The sequence below is a fragment of the Periplaneta americana genome, chromosome 13 (genome assembly GCF_040183065.1).
Source record: "Periplaneta americana isolate PAMFEO1 chromosome 13, P.americana_PAMFEO1_priV1, whole genome shotgun sequence".
NCBI lineage: Eukaryota > Metazoa > Arthropoda > Insecta > Blattodea > Blattidae > Periplaneta > Periplaneta americana.
This window is the reverse complement of record NC_091129.1, coordinates 124,011,412-124,036,537: the sequence shown is the minus strand read 5'-3', so window position 1 is coordinate 124,036,537 and position 25,126 is coordinate 124,011,412. Positions and strand designations below refer to the sequence as shown.

Here is a 25,126-nt window from a genome sequence, read left to right as displayed (position 1 = left end):
TGAAATTTGTAGCAAGAATAATAGTTTTCAAAATACAATTTCAAATTTACAAAACTGTTCATAATTCATACAATTTTGGACCAAATGAGATGCAATTTTGTAAAGAGGCTTTTGTATGCAGCAGGATAAGTGTACAAATTTTTAAACGGTTAAGGAAATTCAAGTTTCACCTTGGTGTGTCCTTAACATTCGTGAATGCACAACAGTTGTATACTTACGGCAACGCCAGTCAATGGGACAGCAGCCTTTAGTTCCGTAGTAAATGGGAGTGCAGCCGTCACTGAGTTGTCTGCTGTAGTGAAGCTCGATTCCACATGATATCTCCTGACACCAAGGTCCATCCAACGTTCCTGTGAGTGTTTCATGCAATATTTAAAGATTGTCATCATCATTGTTGCTGTTATCATCATTAACATTATTCGTAATTACCATCACCATCATATATCTTTTTATTTTGAGCATGATTTAATAAATTCCTAAAGTTTTATTTCCTTGTTTGCAATTAAACACATGCCAGAAATTTATTAACTTAATCATAGCGGAAGGCATGACACTCATGATTTGATGATTTCCAACTATATTTCTTAAGATTTTCCCCACATACATCTGATTAAGAATATTTAACTAAATTCATACAGTAATATATAAGATAACTGAGAAGAAAGATTAATTCTATAATTGTAAACTAAACAAGTGGATGTAAAGGTCATGTTGAGTTCATATAAGTTTGTGAAATAATATGATATAAATTAGTTTTTTTACTTTTCAGTCAATCACTTGTCATGTTAAGATGGCAGAAATGGATTCTGTTACATAAAGATAAAATGTTAATATACGTCACGAATATTTTTGACTTACTTTCAAGTCATCTTCAGGTGATAGTTTTCTAACAAACAAACATTTGAACTAGGTGAAAATACTATTTAAACACATTTATAAAACATTAGTAAATAGTCTAACCATGCATACTTTACATAAAAAGGTTGAATGGCGTACGTACATAGTCTTAAAATTAAAATTGACATACAGATAGAAAGCCTTCCAGTGAACATAATTATAATACAATATATTGAGAGGCATGCGGTATGCCTGAATTATGAAATTAAAGTCGTTTAAAATTATTATACAGTATATAAAACTGAAGACTAGGCTTGTTCTTTATGACGTTCAATGTACTGGCAGACTGTATGAAGTGGCTGTAAAAGAAAATCTCAATCTATTCGCCGTGGTGAGAGGCATAGACCGAGATTTTAATAAATTGAATATTAATTGATACTTTGCGCTGTATTTTACAGAATGTTTACTTCAACTCTCATTATCCATTTTTGACTTACACCACTTCTGCTCTGAACGGCTCATATGATGTGTATATAGAGCAACATTTCATGTTATTTGATTAGATGGATTGTCGATTTAACACAGTCTCATTTAGTAGAGAAATATATAAATTAGGAACCCGTACAAAACAAAATAATGTATCTATAACAAAAATTTTGCAACAATTGTGTGAAACTGCCAATCAAATTTGATCATTAGCTATGTCTGTGTATTGTATAATACTCCAATAGATGGACAGTTTAGTAAAAAATTGTGGGCAGAAAAAATTCGTATAATTCAATGGCTGGAATAGCGAGTGTGTGAAACTGCCAATCAGATTTGATCATTGTGCCCGTGTATTGTATAATACTCCAATAGATGGACAGTTTAGTAAAAAAATTGTGGGCAGAAACAATTCGTATAATTCAATGGCTGGAATAGCGAGTGTGTGAAACTGCCAATCAGATTTGATCATTGTGCCCGTGTATTGTATAATACTCCAATAGATGGACAGTTTAGTAAAAAATTGTGGGCAGAAAAAATTCGTATAATTCAATGGCTGGAATAGCGAGTGTGTGAAACTGCCAATCAGATTTGATCATTGTGCCCGTGTATTGTATAATACTCCAATAGATGGACAGTTTAGTAAAAAATTGTGGGCAGAAACAATTCGTATAATTCAATGGCTGGAATAGCGAGTGTGTGAAACTGCCAATCAGATTTGATCATTGTGCCCGTGTATTGTATAATACTTCAATAGATGGACAGTTTAGTAAAAAATTGTGGGCAGAAAAAATTCGTATAATTCAATGGCTGGAATAGCGAGTGTGTGAAACTGCCAATCAGATTTGATCATTGTGTCCGTGTATTGTATAATACTCCAATAGATGGACAGTTTAGTAAAAAAATTGTGGGCAGAAACAATTCGTATAATTCAATGGCTGGAATAGCGAGTGTGTGAAACTGCCAATCAGATTTGATCATTGTGCCCGTGTATTGTATAATACTCCAATAGATGGACAGTTTAGTAAAAAATTGTGGGCAGAAAAAATTCGTATAATTCAATGGCTGGAATAGCGAGTGTGTGAAACTGCCAATCAGATTTGATCATTGTGCCCGTGTATTGTATAATACTCCAATAGATGGACAGTTTAGTAAAAAATTGTGGGCAGAAAAAATTCGTATAATTCAATGGCTGGAATAGCGAGTGTGTGAAACTGCCAATCAGATTTGATCATTGTGCCCGTGTATTGTATAATACTCCAATAGATGGACAGTTTAGTAAAAAAATTGTGGGCAGAAACAATTCGTATAATTCAATGGCTGGAATAGCGAGTGTGTGAAACTGCCAATCAGATTTGATCATTGTGCCCGTGTATTGTATAATACTCCAATAGATGGACAGTTTAGTAAAACAATTGTGGGCAGAAACAATTCGTATAATTCAATGGCTGGAATAGCGAGTGTGTGAAACTGCCAATCAGATTTGATCATTGTGCCCGTGTATTGTATAATACTCCAATAGATGGACAGTTTAGTAAAAAATTGTGGGCAGAAACAATTCGTATAATTCAATGGCTGGAATAGCGAGTGTGTGAAACTGCCAATCAGATTTGATCATTGTGCCCGTGTATTGTATAATACTCCAATAGATGGACAGTTTAGTAAAAAATTGTGGGCAGAAACAATTCGTATAATTCAATGGCTGGAATAGCGAGTGTGTGAAACTGCCAATCAGATTTGATCATTGTGCCCGTGTATTGTATAATACTCCAATAGATGGACAGTTTAGTAAAAAATTGTGGGCAGAAACAATTCGTATAATTCAATGGTTGGAATAGCGAGTGTGTGAAACTGCCAATCAGATTTGATCATTGTGCCCGTGTATTGTATAATACTCCAATAGATGGACAGTTTAGTAAAACAATTGTGGGCAGAAACAATTCGTATAATTCAATGGCTGGAATAGCGAGTGTGTGAAACTGCCAATCAGATTTGATCATTGTGCCCGTGTATTGTATAATACTTCAATAGATGGACAGTTTAGTAAAAAATTGTGGGCAGAAACAATTCGTATAATTCAAGGGCTGGAATAGCGAGTGTGTGAAACTGCCAATCAGATTTGATCACTGTGCCATGTATTGTATAAGCGCGAAGTCGACAAGTTGTTACAGTTACCATTGAATCCATTCTGACAGATGCATTTCTTGCAGGGTGCGTCTTCTGGGTAGATGACTTGACCTTCTTTATATGTATTTCCGTCGTACTGACATTCGAAGAGTTTTGGTGTTTGCTGCTTTTCCGTTGCGTTGGAGTCTGAAATCAAAGAATTAGTATTAAAAGTAACTAGTACACTTTTACTACGTCATATTACTTTTGACCAATAAAACGGTACGCAAGGACGTGTTTCAATCAATCATAACTGTTTATCGTTACAATTTTATCACTTTTCTAGCATTTGTTTGTTTTTATCACCTTCCTAGCATTTGTTTCTTTGTTTACCAACTTGTTTCTCATTTTGTGCATATGTTGTAAAGTTTGGTTAGTAATAGTTTTTTATTTAATTTTATGTCCTACTCAGCATGATTTTATACACTTATTTGTCTCACGTTTGAAATCCATGAAATAAGAGTAATACATAGTTAAAAAACATGAAACGGGTGGATGGGTAGTAAAGTTTCTACACATTCATACGTAACATTTAATGGAGATTCGGAATATGTAAATTTTAATGTAGGATTCCATTTAAAAAATTAAATTTTATTGTCACACCTTATATGTCTGAATAACTAACTTTTTTCGAGCACTGTTATCATATTGTATGGTTTATCTCCAACAGTTTTTATATAACACTTCTTTTTTGTAAAATTAAAATTTAAGAAGTTATGAGTAATATTCCATAATTTTTTAACACACTGTATATTACACATAAACCTACCCATAGAATCTGTGACGTGACAAAGAAAAAAAAAACAAGCCTTCTGTGGATGTAGCGTTATAGATGGTTGGTTCCATAAGTAGTCAGGTCGCGAAAGGAATTACGTGGGAGAACTGTATTGTTATGATTATTTTATTAATACTGAAAATTTACTTCCCAAATGAGGTTAATCTCACAAATTTATTTCTTTTTAGTTTACTGTACTCCAACCAGGAGAAAGTCTCAAGGGAATGAGACGCAGCGGGGCAATGCTGTGAACGAATGTTGATGTCATAAGGTGTCATAAGGTCACACACGTGGGTACGCGCATCTCCATTGGCTAACTCTCAAAGCACAAACGATAACACTGATACACACTTATACTACCCTAGTTACAAAATTAGATCACGGTTAATTTCCTGGTCTTTTAATCCCTCCTTACAGGAAATAACATATGCAGGAGAGCGCATGTTTTTTAAACTGACGCTATAACGGTAATATTATCTATCTACTTCGCTCCAATAGATGACGCAATAGTAAGCACATTCTTTTCACGGTTAATCTCCTGGTCTGAGAACAGTAGTTTATTAGTATGTACACCTATGTATAGTAAAATTTGGTTCTAAGTAAAATACGTATCTTTAGTAATAAAATAATAACTTGATAGAAGAACAAAATGGCAGATATATTTTAATTTTATATGAAATCTTTTTTAAATGAATAAACCCACTCTTTATGAATTAAATGACGATTTACTTTTACGTAAGTATTATATCCACTGCTTCGGACTATTGGTCAGCGTGTCTGACTGCGAAACTAGAAGGTCCGAGATCGAATCGTGGTTGAGACAAGTTGCCTGGTTCTTTCGGAATTTTCATTCAACCCATTAAAAGTAAATGCTGGTAACTTTCGGCGTTAGAACCTGGGTTCATTTTGCCGTCATTTTCCCCCTCACTTTCATCCGTGCTGTCTACGTCCATACTCCTATGTCTTCCTTCATACGAGGCTAACAGAATCTGACTTAATAGGTGCCCCAACCTCAGAACAGGATACATACGGATACATACACGCCAAAAAATTGGGGGAGTCTTAAATGACTTCATGTCAATACGCGATGAATTAGGAAAAAATATGTTAACGAAGTTTTAGTGATTTTAAAATTATCCTGACTTTGAACAATTCAATGTAATAATATCTGCTTAAGATTTGACCTCTTCCTTCTAAAGCAGGTCAGATCTAGATGAAGGTTACATCCGATTTATGCAGGTCCCCGATACGTTAATGTAAATTAAGAAGCAAGCTGCCTTATCTAAGGTTTTTTTGTTTTACTTTCTCATTATACGACATATTATTACAAAGTGCTGTGATGCTGTAAAAATTGATTTAGATGTTCTATCTGAAATACACGTTTTTATGATCCAGGGGTACCTGAAAAATATACATTGTGATGTTATTTTTTGTATGCACAAAGTTTCTTTTTAAGCTGTTGGCCGAACTTTGTACACAAACAATATTTCTGAGCCAATTCAATCAGGAATGATACACAGAAAACTGAAGTATTTCTACTGAAACTTAATAGATGTATTGGAAAATAGCACAGAATTGAAACTTACTCAAAATCGGCTATAATGATGTTCTTGTAGCTTTAAAATATAACCGAAACGTTACAAGTAACTTAATCGAAAGTATAAGCAAGCAGTGCAGAAAATTCTGAGTACGGTAATTTACATAAACAGTCCTTAAGTGTAGCCTCTTGATTGTCTGAAAAGCCGCGTATATATTTTTAAATACTGCATATTCTTGTTGAGATAAGCTACTACCCTTGCACTTGCTTAACTTACTGCGTTATAGTGAATGTACATTTTTATTTACTCGCCTCTTTCTAAACACATTTATTAACTTCCCTGACCCATCGGTTAGCTCAAGATTCAAAGTTGGGACGGGACGGGACGGGAGTTGCTATTGTTTGTTGTGAATATCGTAAGGTAGAAATTAAAGCATGAAAATAACTTCGTACCAGATCCTATTATATGTGAAAAAAGAGGGGGATCTCTGAGAACTCGGCTTGAATAAATTTATTATTAAGTATTATTATTATTATTATTATTATTATTATTATTATTGTTGTTGTTGTTGTTGTTGTTGCTGTTCTTGTTTAGTCAATTGTTCGAAGACAGATCTGAACCTCACAAGTGATACCAAGAAGGCACCACTTATAAGGCAATTAGGCCAGAAGGTAATGGGGTAGGATGGCCAGTTACTTTCCCTCTCCATTGCATACATCGCCGACCAGCTACATATTACACTAATCAGACTTCAGATGCATATAAACAATTGTTCTTCCTCTGACACGTATCATCAAGTGAGATGTACTCGTACTGCCTGATAATAGATGTACATATCAGCCAGAACCTTAGAGAAATTATTATTATTTCTGGAATTCTTTTCAGAGAGCTCTATATGTTTTTTCTGGTAGTTTACATATACATTACACAATAGTAATATGCGTTACAAGAGCGGTATGTTGACGTTTTCATGTTCGAGGAAAAGATTGAAAAAGCGAAACGTAGTTGAGCTTTTTTAATTTCCGAGAACATGAAAACAAACATACCGCTCGTGTATCGTACATTATTTTGTGCGAAGATCGTTTATTACATACCTGAAAGAGGAATTTCTAATTAGTTGCAATGAAATCTCCATCTTGGTTTCTGTTCAATGACGGCAACTTTGGAAAACAAATATATCTATATTCAACATTGTTCCTATAAAATGTTTTCTGTGTTTACTATACTGCAGCAGGCCGTGATATAAGTCTGTCTTTTTTTTTCCCCCCAGTCTATGTCGAGTCTGGAATCTTGTTGATTTTTTCACGGCTTCCTTAATGTTACTTGCATTACAAATGCAGTAACTTTTGTGGTGTTGTAGAGTTTACTTAATTTTTGCAAATATTTAAAAACAATAATTAACAGTGCAATTTAGGTGAAATTGCAGTGGTAAGTTTCCAATTTGTAATTATTGCTATATTGAACGTCTTTAAAAATAATATGTTAAAAGCCTAAAGCAGTAAAATTAATATGACGCTTAAGCGGTAAGAATAGGGAAATTGTTATGTGTGTTACGTTGGGAATACTGAATGTGGTATTTCACACTTACCGCGTATTGGTTTTGTGCGGAAAGCAAGCAAATACGCACGATCTCGCACAAAACATTGTACAATATCAAATTTCACAAATTAAAGTGATTTAAAGAATAAGTTAATGAATAAAAAGTTGTAATTCTTTAACATAATATTTATTTTAAAACAAGTTTATTACTGGGTATGTGTGACCAACGTTGAAACTTTGCAGGTAATCTATCAAAAAAATATTAATCTCTTGCATCTCAATATTGAAGATTCGAATAATTCATACTTCACTGCCAATAGCTCTTTCTTCTTGTACTGAACGTTGATGGTTGAGTTTATTCTAATCCTTCCGAGGTCGACAATCAATGAATGCTTTTTGTGAGTAATCCAGAAAACGCAAGTTTATTTCATCTGGAAGCATATTTAAATACTTCTTTTTTCATTTACGTATGTCTTTTGAATACTAGTTCAAGAAGAAAAAACTATAAGCAATCACACGATAAATGAACTGAGTTGTTGTGCAAAACATAAAATGAGAAATTATGTGAATTTCCGTGACCTTTTTACAACTTTGTGTGCTCTTATTAACATTAACCCTATAGTATGTGAGGAGAATATTTTCGTAGTAGGCTTACTGTACTTACTGCAGTGAGTGTTGACAGAGCAGCACTTGTCCAACTTGTACTGGCGGAAGCAGTTGGGGTCTGAGAGAGGCCCTTGGAACAGTTCGGGACATTCCACGTCTGCGCATATCACCTGTGCCCTGCAACATACAATTCAAGACAGTAGTTTGCGTATTGCTTTTGTAATCACAGTAAGCTCCCTAGTTTTCATTCACATTTCGCTAATTAGCAGAACACATGTCGATGGATAGTTTCTACCCTTAACCCTTTGCAGCACAAATTAATTTTTTATGTTTTTCATTTCATGGATCAAAACAAAGCTTCGATCAATTTTTTTCAACATTTTAACTCTGCACACAATTTCAAAACACAAATGGCACATATATGTATACTCAAGAGGTGGTTCCTTGGTGGAATATCCGTGCCATAAAATTTAGAAAGAAAGAAAAAGGTGATTCTTCTGAACAACCACTATGCTGCAAAGGGTTAAAGCAGTGGTCTACGGACCCGTGGGGAACCCGAGAATTATTCTGAACAACCACTATGCTCCAAAGGGTTAAAGCAGTGGTCTACGGACCCGTGGGGAGCCCGAGAATTATTCTGAACAACCACTATGCTGCAAAGGGTTAAAGCACTGGTCTACGGATCCGTGGGGAGCCCGAGAACTATTCTGAACAACCACTATGCTGCAAAGGGTTAAAGCAGTGGTCTACGGACCCGTGGGGAACCCGAGAATTATTCTGAACAACCACTATGCTGCAAAGGGTTAAAGCAGTGGTCTACGGAACCGTGGGGAATCCGAGAATTATTCTGAACAACCACTATGCTGCAAAGGGTTAAAGCAGTAGTCTACGGACCCGTGGGGAACCCGAGAATTATTCTGAACAACCACTATGCTGCAAAGGCTTAAAGCAGTGGTCTACGGACCCGTGGGGAACCCGAGAATTATTCTGAACAACCACTATTCTGCAAAGGGTTAAAGCAGTAGTCTACGGACCCGTGGGGAACCCGAGAATTATTCTGAACAACCACTATGCTGCAAAGGGTTAAAGCAGTAGTCTACGGACCCGTGGGGAACCCGAGAATTATTCTGAACAACCACTATGCTGCAAAGGCTTAAAGCAGTGGTCTACGGACCCGTGGGGAACCCGAGAATTATTCTGAACAACCACTATTCTGCAAAGGGTTAAAGCAGTAGTCTACGGACCCGTGGGGAACCGAGAATTATTCTGAACAACCACTATGCTGCAAAGGCTTAAAGCAGTGGTCTACGGACCCGTGGGGAACCCGAGAATTATTCTGAACAACCACTATTCTGCAAAGGGTTAAAGCATTGGTCTACGGACCCGTGGGGAGCCCGAGAATTATTAGTTAGGGGTCCGCAAGTGAGTTTTCAAACTAAAATTTGATTTATGTCATTTTGAAAAATATAATAAAATACCATGGAATCCCAGCAATAAATGTATCTTAATTTTCATTTTAAAAAGCCGTAATTATTCCACAGATAACAAAGACAATTTGTGTAAAGTTAATTTATTAACTTCAGTTTACAATAATTTGCAAATTGGAAAAATATATCATATTACTTATATAAAAAGATTTTCTTACCTCTTATTCAGCAAAGGTAGAAAGTTATTGTGTTAAGGGGCCCGGGAAAATGTACATTAGAAGAGGTTCTCGCTGTCTTAAATCAATACTCGTATTTACAGGTGAAAGTTTAAATGTTTGTGTACTGAAAAGATGCCATCAACAGTGAGCCAAGGGCATTAGTCATCGTTAGGTACGAGTATCTGCTGCCCGAATCTCTGCTCCAGCTAACGGTGGTGGTGTATGACACTACAAAAACGGGGAAAACTTCCAGTAAACGTGTAAGAAGTCTGTTCTTAGTTTTAGCAGACTAAGTGGCACGGTTGCTAATTTATCATACATTAAAAGAGAAGAAAGGAAGGAAGGAAGAAAGAAAGAAAGAAAGAAAGAAAGAAAGAAAGAAAGAAAATTACAATGGGAAACATTTGTTTTTCATTTCTCGCTGAAATCGTACTTTTTCTACAAAATGAACGACAGAACAAACGTTGAAATCAGTTCAAGACTGTAAGTTAATAGTATATTATTCGACAAGCCTATAATGGTAATAATTAAGGTGCGAGCATGTTTATGAAACAAGCGTAAGCGAGTTTCATAATTTTCATACGAGCGTCTAACATTATAGGCAAGATGTATACGACTGTTTTTGTTCGACCATGATTAAATGTCAAAGTTTTGAGTTTTTACAAATATCTTACTTTGTTACTTTACTGATAATGAAATGGTGACCATGAGTGTCTTTTCAGCGTGTTCCCGAGTAATGAAACAGATGGCAGGCGTGTACGCCGTGTTTATTGATTTTTTGCAGGGCTTTGGTTTGACGATTTTAACCTCAAAGCAACACACATTAAAACACAGGAAATGAACTAAATTTATTGGAATATTAAAATTAATATGAACAGAATTGAGTATATTTGAAATTAATGTTGTTGATTATGCAGTTTGTGCCTGTCTTTTCAAGTTGATCTGGCATGCTCAATCAAAGGTCCCGAGTTCGATACCCGGTTCTGGAACAATTTTTTCCTTGAAATTCCGTGGTGTTTGGGTAAAGGGAGATAAGTCATAAAAATGAGTTCGGAGATAAATGAAAATTAAATTTGGAACCCTTATTACAAATAATTTTCTACACAAATAAAACACATCAACTGCTAGAATTCTTTGATTTTTGCACACCCACTTGTATAATTGAACTTGTGTGTTCATCTGGGGAACAAAATTCCACCTGCACAAAAAAATGACTTATATCCCTTTACCCGAACACCACAGAATTATTTATGTTATGTTATGTTATGTTATGTTATGTTATGTTATGTTATGTTATGTTATGTTATGTTATGTTATGGCCACGGGCATAGCTTGTCGGCTAAGGTGCTTGCCTGCCGATCCAAAGTTGCACTCGGGCGCGGGTCCGATTCCCGCTTGGACTGTTTATCTGATTGAGTTTTTCCTAGGTTTTTCTCAACCGTAAGGCGAATGTCAGGTAATCGGCGTCATCTCGCTAAATACCATCTCGCTATCATCAATTCCATCGACGCTAAATAATCTAGTAATTGATACAGCGTCGTAAAATAACCAACTAAAAAATGTTGTATTAAGTTACGTTACGTTAAGTTATGTATGTATTTATGTATGTGTAGCTCAGGCGGAAAAGCTCGAATTTATCAGTGATAGGTTATCGTATTTAGGGCTAAAGGGTAGATGGTGCGATATCGTAGTTATAAACGCTCATGCCCCTACAGAAGAGAAAGACGACCACACAGAACTGCACGCATTGTATTCTTCACCTGACATAATTAAGAACATTAAATCCAGACGTTTGAGATGGGCAGGGCATGTAGCACGTATGGGCGAATCTAGAAATGCATATAGAGTGTTAGTAGTTGGGAGGCCGGGGGGGGGGAAAAGACCTTTAGGGAGACCGAGACGTAGGTGGGAGGATAATATTAAAATGGATTTGAGGGAGGTGGGATATGATGATAGAGAATGGATTAATCTTGCTCAGGGTAGGGACCAATGGCGGGCTTATGTGAAGTCGGGAATGAACCTCCGGTTTCCTTAAAAGCCAGTAAGTAAGTAAGTAGCTCAGGCGGTAGCGCGTTTACCTACTGATCTGAGGTTGCGTTCGACGTGGGTTTTAATCCCGCTTGGACTGATTATTATCTGGTTGTTTTCTTTCAACTGTAAGGCGAATATCAGGTATTCCGATGGCGATTGCTTTTACTCATCTCGAAAAATACAATTTTGGTATCACCAATTCCATCGACACTAGACAACCTAGTAGTTCATACAGCGTCATTAAATAAGCAAAAAAGAAACACATGCACGCTATGTACGAGTAGAGTAATCACTTTTACTCACCGACCGGTAATGTTGGTGCACCTGCATGCAACCGTGCAGGCATTAGTTGGATCGAAAGCCAGTTCAGTGTTGACATCGTATGCGACTCCGTTGTGATAGCATTTGTGAGCATCTCTGCCAGATAAAGAAGCTGAAAATTTCAATTCATACAAAATTAAATTAGTTTTAACAGTGAATATTACGCTCTTCATCTTCTGTTAGATTTTGTATCACTATTGTAACTACATTGGTAATGATATTTTAAAACAAATGACAAAAATGCTGCTTTATACGAGAACTGGAGCATAACTCAACAAAACTATTTTTTGTGAAAATGCGGGAGCAGATCCAAATTTTGAAATACGCAAATGAAAGGACAGGGTATGTGTGCTAATAGGGTAGAGTAGGGTAGGGATCAAACATCCACAAATGACACAGCATCATGCTACTCGTGTTTGTCACGATTGTTGGAATAGCATTACAGCACACATACCCACCTTAAAAACCCAACGGTCACATTCATTTTGCACGGCGGTCGACTCACAACTGTATTACACATTACGCGTAACCATATCACACTGCCATCCCCGTAGTGATGTGTCCACATACTCTTACTATGAATGCAAAGCACTACTGTCGACTTACGAGTGAATTCACATTGCTCTCTGTGTGATAACTAGAGTTCTGTGCGACCATGGACTTTTAACATTGTTAATCCAGATTCATGTCTTTCACAAATTTTAATGGCCTTGGGACAGTCTTTAGAACTTTTACAACAATGCTAATATCTGATTTCTACTTTCTTGTTTTCGAGGCCACTACAGTGTTACACTTTTGCAGACGCATATGTAAATTCGAAGCAGGAAACTTGAGGAAATGTCTGCTTTTAATTTCGCCTGCAGCCTGCAGCTGTAATTCAGGAACAAAATTTTCTTATGCGCTGAAAATGTACGATACGGGATCTCCTGTATTGCTCCCTTCAGTCTATATAATGACATAATTTTAATTTTAATATAAAATAGTTAAAACTGAAGAGTTTTAAAATTTTAAATTGCAAGAAGTAAACTTTCACTTACTGCAGTCAAACCTCGTAGGACAACAAGAATTGTCTTCATGTATCGGAGTACATCCAATTTCTGTGTAATGTTTTGGTACAACACAATCCTGGGGCCTGCATACGTCTGAAACAAATAATAATAATAATAATAATAATAATAATAATAATAATAATAATAATAATAATAATAATAATAATAATAGGTCCAGTAATAATTGTAATAACAATGATAATAATGATGATTATTATTAATGTTTCACTTAATCTCTATTACCCGACCATTCTGCTTGCGGAACGGCAGTTGCTTGTACTAATACACAGCGCGCCGCTGTTACGTCACCTGTGCAGTACGATAGCTCTCTTATTCTAGGCATAGACTATGTCTTTCCCACAGAGAAACAACATAAGATGTCTTCTCCGGTGAGTGAGTGGTCAGACCTTCAGCCTGTCACGCAGGCGGCCTGGATTCGAGTCCCGGTTGTGACTGGGATCTTTCAATGAAAAATTCATTGGTTTAGTGGCGGACAAGGTCGCATTTGGGGGTTTTCTCGGGGTTCTCCCGTTTACCTATACAGGGAGTTTAAAAAATACGGGGCATAATTGCAGGTATTTCTCACATGTAGACAATCAAAATAGTTCATTACAACATGTGTCCGGAAATGCTTCATTTCCGACATATGGCCTTCACAACATTGAAATTCACCGGAACGTTTTTCTTTCCGCAGGTCGTTGTCATTACAGAAGATGTTCAAAATGTCCACCTCCTGCTTGAATACAGACCTCACATCGATGTCTCATTGACCTGCGAACACGATCCCAAACTCCAGGAGTATTGCGTATGTCCTCAGAACATGCCACAATTTTATTCGATTCCGAAGGGATACCAAATCAGGCACCGGAGACAAATAAACCAAAGATTTTAAATGGCCCCACAAGTAGAAATCGAGAGGGTTTAGATCAGGTGAGCGTGGAGGCCAAGCAATTGGGCCACCTCTACCTATCCATCGATCAGGAAACCTTCGATCCAAGTACCGGCGAGCTGTACGACTGAAGTGTGCAGGAGCGCCATCATGCAAGAAGTGAATGTGTTGACGATTGATCAGTGGAGTGTCTTCTAAAACATGAGGTATGGTGTTTTCCAGGAAGTTTGTGTACGCCTGCCCCGTAAGTCTGTTTACAAGTACATGGGGTCCAACTAATCGATCACCAATGATACCGGCTCACATGTTGAGGGAGAACCGCACCTGGTGATGAGATGGAACAGTTGCACGTGGGTTTTCATACGCCCATACATGCTGATTGTGGAAATTTGTTATGTCATCTCGTGTGAACTGTGCTTCATCTGTAAATAATACTAAGGCAGGAAAGTTCGGATTTACACCACACTGCTGCAAGAACCACTGACAACCTAACTCGTGCAGGGTAATCTGCTGGTGACAGGGACTGTACACGTTGCAAATGATAAGGATACAATTGATACTCTTTCAACAGTCTTCAGACAGTCGTATGAGGAACACTGACTTGCAACGCTGTCCTTCGTGTGCTGATAGAAGGAGTCATGTTCACAGCCTCCAGAATCTCCTCCTATACTTCTGGAGTTGTAGATCTTGGTCGTCCCCTTCCCAACCCAGGAGAGTTAAATTTTCCATACTCGCACAGACGGTAATGGAGACGTACAAATGTCTTCCGATCTGGACATTGTCGCTGTGGGTACCTCTCCTGGTACAAACGACGAGCCAGCGCAGCATTGCCGTCCGCCTTACCGTACATGAAGTGTATCTCTGCCAGCTCTTGATTTGAATACATGTCGCACATTCTAACGCTTACACAACACTGAATGTAACCTTCGCCTCGGAATGAACTGTCAGAGTGCCCTCTTAATGTCTCCTTTGACGGCAACGACCAGCGGAAAGAAAAACGTTCCGGTGAATTTCAATGTTGTGAAGGCCATAACTCGGAAATAAAGCATTTCCGGACACATGTTGAAATGAACTATTTTGATTGTCTACATGTGGGAAATACATACCTGAAATTATGCCCTGTACTTTTGAAACACCCTGTATAAGCATCTACATAATTACGTCACAATTTCTCCATTTCATCATCATTCCATAGCATTCCCCGAATACCGACTGGCGACGGACGGAAGGGGCTGGCTTAGGGATGAGTTGGGTGGTTTGCTCGGAACCTGGGTACTCTTCGAACCTTAGTGTAGTCAGCCGGTGTGGATTTGGGAATGCGTCTAGCTTGAGGCGCAATAGATCGTGAAAGGCCGCAATTCTGGGCCATAGTGACTCCTCCCGAAAAATTAATTCAATTCCATTCCATTTCAACAACACAAGATCGCATCGCCGCTTTTTGCGTTCCACATACAAAATGGTTACCTAGTACTTAGATGTATTTAAATGAATTATCTATTTTTATCTGTATTTATCTCAAATAAGTGATCAGTAAGCCACGAATTTTTGGAATTCAAAAAATTTGTCCATGAGTATGTTAGGATTTCATAAAAGACCATTAGGATTTCATAAAGTGTTTTAGAAAGAAAAGGAAATTTGCTGCATATCAATGTGTTCAAAGTACACTGGGTTATTAAATCACATTTTCAAGTAATTAATAATAGTTTAACACTTCTAGAACTCTATGAAAACATTTCGATATAATATTACGACATTCAGATCCATCACATTCTTGTAGACTGTGTATTTAAATAGAAATTTCTGTTGATGTGCCAGAAAAAGAAAGTGCATGTGTTACCTAACTTCACAAGACGTATTCACGGATCACTTTCATTTCCCAAGAAAAACGCAAGTAAGTTATTTTTAGAAGGTAGTACAAACACTTGATTTCTGATATTGGTACTTTCTCTGTCAATAACTATATTTGGAGAAAGTATAAGAAATACAGACGAGTTTGCTTCCTTGCTTAGGAAAATGAATTTAGGGACTTGACATGATATATATTGTTTATTGTTTATTGTTAATAAAATAACATTGACAGAAATACAATCTTAGTTCTTCCCTGAAGGAGTAAAAAGGTCGTGCTCAGGGAGATATCTAAACACAAAGATAAACACAAAGATAATTTTTTGACACAAACTGGGTCAAGAAAAAAAAATTTACAGGAATAAATTAAATTTAAAAATACAATTTCAGTTTTAACAATTTAAGTCATACAAATACATATACATATTAAATCAATATATATTCTTTAAAAATTAAATTCCTAACGCTATTTTTGAAATTCCTGATACTAAAATTTTCCAAATTTGGGTATTTATCAATTATTTTATTGTATAACCTTGGACCAAAGTAGGTACCATGCCTCAGAGCTGTGCTTGTGAAACACTTTGGTTCCTCTAGTCGTATAAAATCGGATCTTTTAGTTCCATATTTATGATGATACAATTTGAATTTATAGAAGTTCGTTGCCTTTCGGGAGATTAGAGTTTTCCTGGAAATAAACTTTATAACCATACTTGTCCTCACGATTTGGCATTTATGTCAGAAAGGACATCTAAATTACTAACATTTAAAGCTATAAGAGAAAGATCGGGTTGCAATTTTACTACATCACAACATTAGGGGTTTTAAATCAAAACTCAGGCTATGGAAAAGGTAAATGAACAGTGGTAACTCATTTTCTTACCTGTTAGGATTTGCGAAATTTCCATAATGCTTCTGATTTAGTCATTAATTCATTACGTTACCAACATAAAAATAATTAGGTCTACCGATTTCGAATAATATAAGTTTAAAGATTTCAAACCGTGTGCTAATGATTTATCTTTGTTTACTATTCCATTTCCATTCATATTCAGAAGGTAAATACGTAGTAACATGCTTTCGAAAGCTATTTTTTAATTTATAAAGAATATGTCAAGAATGCTGTTTTTTTAATGGCGCCGTGTGCTTATTTTTCCATTTTTGGATTCTTCAGGTCTCAAAACGTACAGTATACAAATATATATTTTTTATAAATTAAAAAAACATATTGATGGCTTAGAATATGGATATGCACAATTGATTTAACTACAATATTAACACAAGGCATAGAATTTAAAGAAAGAACCATTAAAAAGAATTCAACAATGTGATTGTGTCACATGTTAATATAATTTCACACAAAGTGTTCAAAATGGCCCCCATTCACTGCCAAACAATGTATAAGTTTGTCGTGGAAATTGTTTAATGTTTCCAGTAACACTGTTCGGTTGATCTCTTGTATCTCATCCATAATTCTTCGTTTTAACTCTTGTAGGTTTCCTGGTCCGTTTTGGCAGACCTTTCACTTCAAATAACTCCATATGAAAAAATTTAATGAGTTGAGATCGGGAGAACTTGAAGGCATTCAAGAACCATTGTTATTCAATAAAATAGTTTTTGATTACGATTGTTTCATTCATTGCCCCCTTATTCTCCATTCTGATAAATTGATATAGTGAATAATTTCTCTTTGCCATGAACACATACATTGGGATGATAAATTTTATAAAATTTCTACAAAATAATAGTTCATAAATGGTAAAAAAAATTGATTTTGTACACTTCGAGAACTGAAAAAAAAAATAATAAAAGTAGGCCTACATTAAAACCTCATTCGGATAATTGGGGGGATAAGTTGACCAGTTTAACGAAAGTCCGGATTAACTGAAATAACCTAAACCAACAGTAGAAAGTTCATTAAAACTCCGTTTATAGCAACAAAACACGTTTATTATGGTGTATTTAAAGGGCATAGTCCTAAATACTCTGTACAGTACAGTAAAGTGTAAAGCATTGTATAGTTTCATTACTTCAATGCAAACGTGATAGATTTCCTTTAGTTTTAATACTATAGGTGTATTTCCAAAGTTATATTGTATAAAAGTCTTAAAACAAGGTTCTTTAATTTTTCCAAACTCGTAGCTTTTTGTCTGTCCGGATTAAACGAAGTCCGGTTTATTGGGGTCCGAATTAACGAGGTTTTACTGTACATGGTACCATTTAAAAAGCAGACGCGTTGACACACTCTTTATAAATGAAAAATATAGTTTTTTAACATGTTGAACATGTTCCCTTTTTGTTTACCTCCTACAACTTCTGGATACAGAGTTTCTTAATAAAATTAGAAATAGGAAAGGTGCAAGCAGTATTCCATATTTTTTACTCGCCTAGTGAATAAGTTGCTGTAGTGAAACGGTTATAATAGTTACTGCTTATTTAATGCATCATGATCCAATTTTATAATAACAAAGGTAATATGTCTTTTCATTTTGAAGTGCAGCTCTTGGACTGGAATTTATCACTCGGCGTTAGCTCTATGCAAATGACAAGGTTGCTCTATGACTTGAAAGCTGCAATTAGTACGCATGTAAGTTGTGCAGTAAGGACATACATTGTATGCACTGGCCGTTCCGCATAGAACACTCATTTGCCGAAATGTCGCCGAATGAATAACTCAAAGAGGTCATTGGGTTAAGTAGCCAACGATGAAAGTAAAGTGACATGCGAATAGAAACCCGAGGGCATGACCTACCCTCTCGTATCAGGGGGCCTCCGCTGTAAAGGGAGTTCTCTGTGAGTACTACAGCTATCGGTTGACATCGCAATAAGAAATTTTGTGGTTGCTGTTGTTAGTCAACTGTCCGAAGACAGATCTGAACCTCACAAGTGATAACAAGAAGCCAACATTTATGAGGCAACTAGGCCAGGAGATAATGGGGTAGAGTGGTCAGTTCCTTTCCCCCTCCATTGCATACATCGTCGACTAGCTACTATTACACTAATCAGACTTCAGCTGCACACAAACAATTGTTCTTCCTCTGACACATATCAAGTGAGATGTACTGCCCGATAACAGATGTACATAACAGCCAGAACCTCAATCAGAGGAATATATGAACTATGTAGTATTCAATTTCCCTGTTTTCATATACAGAGATTAACAAAAATGTATGTCAAAACTTTAGGGAAACATTCCTCACATATAGAGGATGAAAATATGTTATATGACCATGGATCCTGAAACGCTTCATTTCCTTCTTAAATTTCGATTTCTGAAAGTTCTGCTTACATTGTGTGATAACCTAATTAGTGGTGATTGCCATCATAGCTATTGTGTAACAACAACCCCATACCAGGACAATTTTCTTGTTTATTTCTGGTTAGAATGTAATTACCTACGTACAAATGACGGTGGCGGTGATATACCGTACATTCTCTTTCTATGTGTTTCCCATATTTGCTATGGGATGTAATGTACACATCTGTGATGGCATTCCTCACAAAAAAATTACTTGCATATCATAAAATGTAAGCAGAGTTTAGAAAAAAATAACTCTAACAAGGAAAAAAAAAAGTCTTTCCTGATCTATATTTTTTTTAGTTGGTTATTTAACGACGCTGTATCGACTACTGGGTTATTTAGCATCGATGAGATTGGTGATAGCGAGATGGTATTTGGCGAGATGAGGCCGAGGATTCGTCATAGATTATCTGGCATTCACTTTACGGTTGGGGAAAACCTCGGAAAAAACCCAAACAGGTAAACAGTTCAAGCGGGAATACGTAGAACGCGCTCCCGAGCGAAACTTCACATCTGCAGACAAGCGCCTTAACCGACTGAGCCACGCCGGTGGCTTCCACGTTTATATAACATATTTTCATCCTCTACATGTGAGAAATGTTTCCCTAAAGTTATGATATACCATTTTGTTACATCCTCTATATTATAATGAGTCTCTGAAGTATAATATTACCATTACAATATGTTCAAAATTCTGCGAAAAATATGATGAAACGTGTGCGATGTCAAGTTGCACATTTACAGAAAATAAAATAATATCGTTTATATTTGAATAATCTCTTACGTCAATTTGTACGCTGACATATCGTATGGATAAATGAAAATTATGAGAATTTTCATGATAATCAAGAAAGGTATACATTATTTATATATACTTTATTAAATTTTATGATAAATTGTTAAGTCTGGTCAGTGCTTATCCCGAATAACCCTTTTTTAAGTTGAATAGATAAAGAAGTATAGGTCATTCGTTATCTCGTGAAATCAAATGCTTGTTTGCGCCGTACCTCATATCAAGAACCTAATGGTGGGGGTAAGTGAACTCCCTAGCTATAGACCGATTAGGCCTATATAGTCCTGACAGCCCGGCGACGCGAAAGAGGAGAAGTAATAGGAGTAGTGGGGAGAACTCCGGAGTAGAGATAAGGGCGAGCGGTCAGTAAAGAAATGCAGTACAGCTTAATTGTACTGGAAACACACCGCTCTACCTCAAGCATGACATCCGATCGCTCTGAATGCAAGCGACTGATTAACCTGAACACCCCTTGGCAAACTTAATGGACTCGCCTGACCCAGGCGCACATTGTCGGCGACTGTCAGGACTAAATAATCGTACAGTACGAGTGGAATAGTGGCGAGGGAGGGAAGCTTCTCAGTCCACTTTCTTCTTCCCTTGACAAGCAGGTAGGTTTCACGAGATAACGAATGGTCTATACCAGTATACTGTATGTGGTATTGTGGACGTGGAAAGAGCTTTTGACTGAAAATATTGTATTATAGATATATTAATTTGTCCTACAGAATTTATCTGTAATATTAAGTGTCAATATTACAGATAAATTCTGTAGGACAAATTAATGTATCTATAATATTCTGTCAGCTAGCAGTGCATAATAACTGCGGATTCTCGGCCAACAAGTCACTCAGCTGAGTGCGCTCCTAGTATAATGGCAGTTGACATTGGATACACGTCAACATATATGCCTAACTTGCAGTCAAACCACAAAGGGAAACATCGAAGGAGGAGAGTCCGGTCCGGTTCTGTGGATTGAATATATTATGGTTTATTTAACGACGCTCGCAACTGCAGAGGTTATATCAGCGTCTCCGGTGTGCCGGAATTTTTGTCCCGCAGGAGTTTTTACATGCCAGTAAATCTACTGACATGAGCCTGTCGCATTTAAACACACTTAAATGCCATCGACCTCGGCCGGGATCGAACCCGCAACCTCGAGCATAGAATGCCAGCGCTATACCAACTGCGCTGCCGAGGGCGACTCTGTGGATTGAATTCGGCGTAGCTCAGTGGTCAGAGCGCTTGGTACGTAGAACCAAGGACCAGGGTTCGATCCCCGGCGCCGAAGTGAATTTTTCTCCTAAAATATTAAGTGAAAATGTTGTGCCTTTACATTCCCCGACCTTCAAAATAGGCAGCTACAATGAATTATAAAAATCTATTATTTTGGAATTAGTAAAATATTGAAAATCGCCTTCTTGTTTTACGAGAATGCCAAGAGACGGTAATTTTTGTTCCGTGGACGTATAAGAAGAGAGATATTGCTCACACTATACTTTGAAGACAAGAAGAGCCTAAGGGCGATGAATCACAAGGTTTTGTCATTGGACACGCGCGCGAGAGAGAAACTGTTTCACTACTTCAAAGTGTCGTGATCATTCGATGAGGAAGTCAAGGTGATCCAACCTTCAAGTGACCGAGAAGCCTAGACGACCATGAGGGTGATGACCATAACGATAGAAGCAGGGATGGAGATGAAACCCCACAACGGTGCCGCAAGGAGGAGTTTCTAATAAAACAAACACCAGCTTATCTGTCAAGGCCGGAGTGAGCATCGTAGAGGTTGACAAAAGAATCATTTCGAAATAACCACCATCACTGTCCATCACACTGACGTAACACAATACCGTTACCTAATAACATTGTTCATTTGTATTAACTTCGATAAACACAGCAATCATAACCTGTATGAACTATACTGAACACAATGAACAACAGACATATCGGGTACTTACAGACTTGACAACTGACCTTTCGAACAAGCTGCAGCGTGTGCACAATATGAGTGTCAGATTCATCAGCAATGCTCACAAGTTTGACCACATTACACCCTCGTTCAAATCTTTATCCTGGCTGCAACTTAGTAACCGTAGAACACTTCATTCGCTCTCTCTTCTTTTTCGAGTTCTCCACACTTCTACTCCAAATTATCTTCGTTCCCGGGTTAACTACTTATCCTCCAATCACAATCGAAACACCAGACCACAGGAAAGCCAAATCCTAGCAATTCCTGCCCATAGAACATACCACTATTCATCCTCTTTTACTGTCTCAGTCCCCCGTGAATGGAATTCTCTACCTCAGAAGATTAGGGGCTGCCAGACAATAACCACTTTCAAGAAAAGGCTAAACGATTTATTACGGGCGCAGTCAAATTGAAGTTATAATTGTGATAGAGTTTAATAATTTAATTTAATTTAGGTATGATTATCATCACTATTATTATTATTAATATTATTATTATTATTATTATTATTATTATTATTATTATTATTATTATTATTACATAATTATTTTATTGGTGTTGTGAAGATGAAAAGAATTGTCATCGTATTATATTAATTATGTATTATATTGTCTTGTATTGTAGTATTGTATTGCTTTGAATTGTATTATATTGTATTAATTATGTTATATTCATAGCATTGTAGTAATTTTCTATCATACTGGTTGAGTGGAAGAGAAGGCCGAATGGCCTTAACTCTGCCGGTTAAGATTACTTGAGAACAATCCCTTAAACTTCTCTAGCACAATAGCCTACCCTACGGGCTTGAAGGCGAAAGTATTTTCCGTTGTTCATGCATTTGTGTTGCTTTGGTTGCATCCCCATAGCTGTTTCATTGAGAGAGTTTCGATCGAGATGCGAGAAAGACGTGAATGTATAAACAAAAAGTCGTAAACAACTGAAACCTGTGTTTATATGACCGACTTCCTTCCTTAATACAATAATTGCACGCGCATCGCTGGTTACAGGCCTCAATTATCATTTTAAAGCTTTCATCACGTTTTGGCTTCCTCTAGCAGACTGTCAGCAATAGAAGGAATCGGTTACAGTTGCAATTCAACCATCACCGTCAGCTTAAATTCGTGCCACCATTTACTTCACCACTATCACCATTACACCATAATTATTACCATCAGTTATAACTACCACCACAACGATATTTACACAAGCAACATAACTATTATCACCACATCGCAAACATCATATTACGACCAACATTACACCGTTCCATCAACGGGAAAATAAATCTTTTACAGAAAATTAATTTCAATTCCTCTCAACTTCCGTAGCGGCTAGGATTACATACATTTTTCAAATCAATTCATTTATTGTAGATATTCTGAGACCGAAAGTTTTTAAGGCGTTTTCAATTGCAGTCATAATTCTGTAGAATAGCGTTTCTCAATGTGTGTTCCGCTGTTTCCAGAGTTCCACGATTCCTATGTTTTTTTTTTTTTTCTTGTACGTAGGAGGGACCCGGAGGCTTGCGCTGCAGTCTGAAGCTTATTGTGCTTAGCACTCTTATTTTGTGAATGTTTGGGTAGCCGAAAGGCCGCGTTCTTGTACAAGTACAGCACGCCTTACCGTGGATGATGATGATGATGATGATGATGATGATGATGATATGTGAATTCATGATGGCGAAATGAGTCCAAAGTCCAACGCCGAAAGCTACCCAGTAATTCTGCTTCAGTTGGTTAAAGAAAAACACCGGAAAACCCCCAACCAAGTAACTTATTCAAACCAAGATTTGAACCCGGGCCCGCTTGTTTCATGGCCAGACGTGCTAACCATTAATCCACAGCGGTAGACGCTATGGGTGCTATGCATAGACATTTTGCTAGCCCGAGCTACGAGCGTGCTAAACTAGCCCCGGCTATCGAGTGATTACTTGTACGGGATTCATAGCATACCATATCGCTAACACTGGTTTATGAATACGAAAAACGTTATACTAAAAGCCAGGTTATGAACCGACGAAACAGGAAGTAGTTGGATCGGCGAGAGGAAAGTGCGGGTTAGAGGGGTAGCCTGTGCAGTGATGACACGTTAAGTGTGGGGGATGGAGGGGAGAACGAGAACGGAGCTTTTCATTGGACCTCGCGTGAAAATGTCTTCTGCTAACGAAAATCTGGCAACGGAATCACGGAGACAGTGTAGCCAGTTCATTTGCAGTACCACGTGCATTACGAGTCACATTTCGTACCAGCGTCATTAGCTCGTGCTTTCTTAAAAACAGTAATTTTAATTACTAATATTGTAGATAGTGTTATCGAGAACTATATACAGTAATTATTTTAAACATATCGGTGACAAACGCTGAACACGCTTTGAATCTCGCGCCACTATGTGGCAACAGAGCTCAGAAAGAGAGCAACAGAACGTTGCTTCCGGTTTAGTCGGTTCATAACCTGGCTTTTAGTATAGTTCGCTGATCATTCACCGGAAGTCCGCGCTAAGAATGTCTATGAATATGGCCCTATATGTTTTACAACATTTTATTTTATATCCGAAAAACAGTGGGCATGGAAAACAATGGAGAGTGTGAAATGGACGGATAGAATGAAAAATGAAGACTCCTGGAAAAGGTGGGCAAAGAAAGAATAATCTCGAACTAATCAGGAAGAGAAAAATAAATTGGCTGGGCCACTGACTAAGAAGAAACTGCATATTGAAGGATGCACTGGAAGGAATGATGAACGAAAGAAACGTTCGGGACAGAAGAAGATATCAGATGATATATAGCATTAAGATAGATGGATCACATGCGGAGACTGAAGGCGAAAATAGGAAATATTGGCGAAAGCTGGGTTTGTGATGAAAGACCAACACTATGCATGAAATGAGTCAGAAAACGCTATAAAATGTATACAAAAATCACGAAAATATGAATCAAATAGAAGATAATAAGTTAAGATAAAACATCAACAATATCAATTATTATTATTATTATTATTATTATAATTATTATTATTATTATTATTATTATTATTATTATTATTATTATTATTATTATACAGACCTTAAACAACAAACACATTCATCCCACTGAATAGAATTATTCAGGTATCAGCTCACATATTTGTTAATTATTAAAAAGTAGTAAAAACCTAAATCCCGCGCCGTAGCCTCATGGCCAAGAGCATCATGCCTAGGCCTCGCGGTATGGAATGCTCACTAGTTGGAGTTCTCATGCAATCCCGGATCGGGGAGCTGCGATAGGCAGCGAAATACGATGGATGGGAGAATCATCGTGCTAACCACGCGATATCTCCGTTCTGTTTGGATGATCGTTCAGCT

The 25,126-nt window shown here is 37.1% G+C and overlaps 1 protein-coding gene across 1 annotated transcript in view; it reads right to left on the bottom strand.

The window, feature by feature from the left end:
- LOC138712359 (kielin/chordin-like protein) overlaps window positions 1–25,126 on the bottom strand; it is a 51,918-nt gene that overhangs the window by 7,111 nt on the left and 19,681 nt on the right. Inside the window, exons 2-6 of the mRNA XM_069844025.1 lie at window positions 12,979–13,083; window positions 11,924–12,053; window positions 8,003–8,121; window positions 3,496–3,633; window positions 219–350 (exon numbers count right to left, since the gene is read on the bottom strand). Of these exons, the coding sequence (XP_069700126.1) occupies window positions 219–350; window positions 3,496–3,633; window positions 8,003–8,121; window positions 11,924–12,053; window positions 12,979–13,083 (624 nt within the window). The remainder of the gene's footprint in view (window positions 1–218; window positions 351–3,495; window positions 3,634–8,002; window positions 8,122–11,923; window positions 12,054–12,978; window positions 13,084–25,126) is intronic.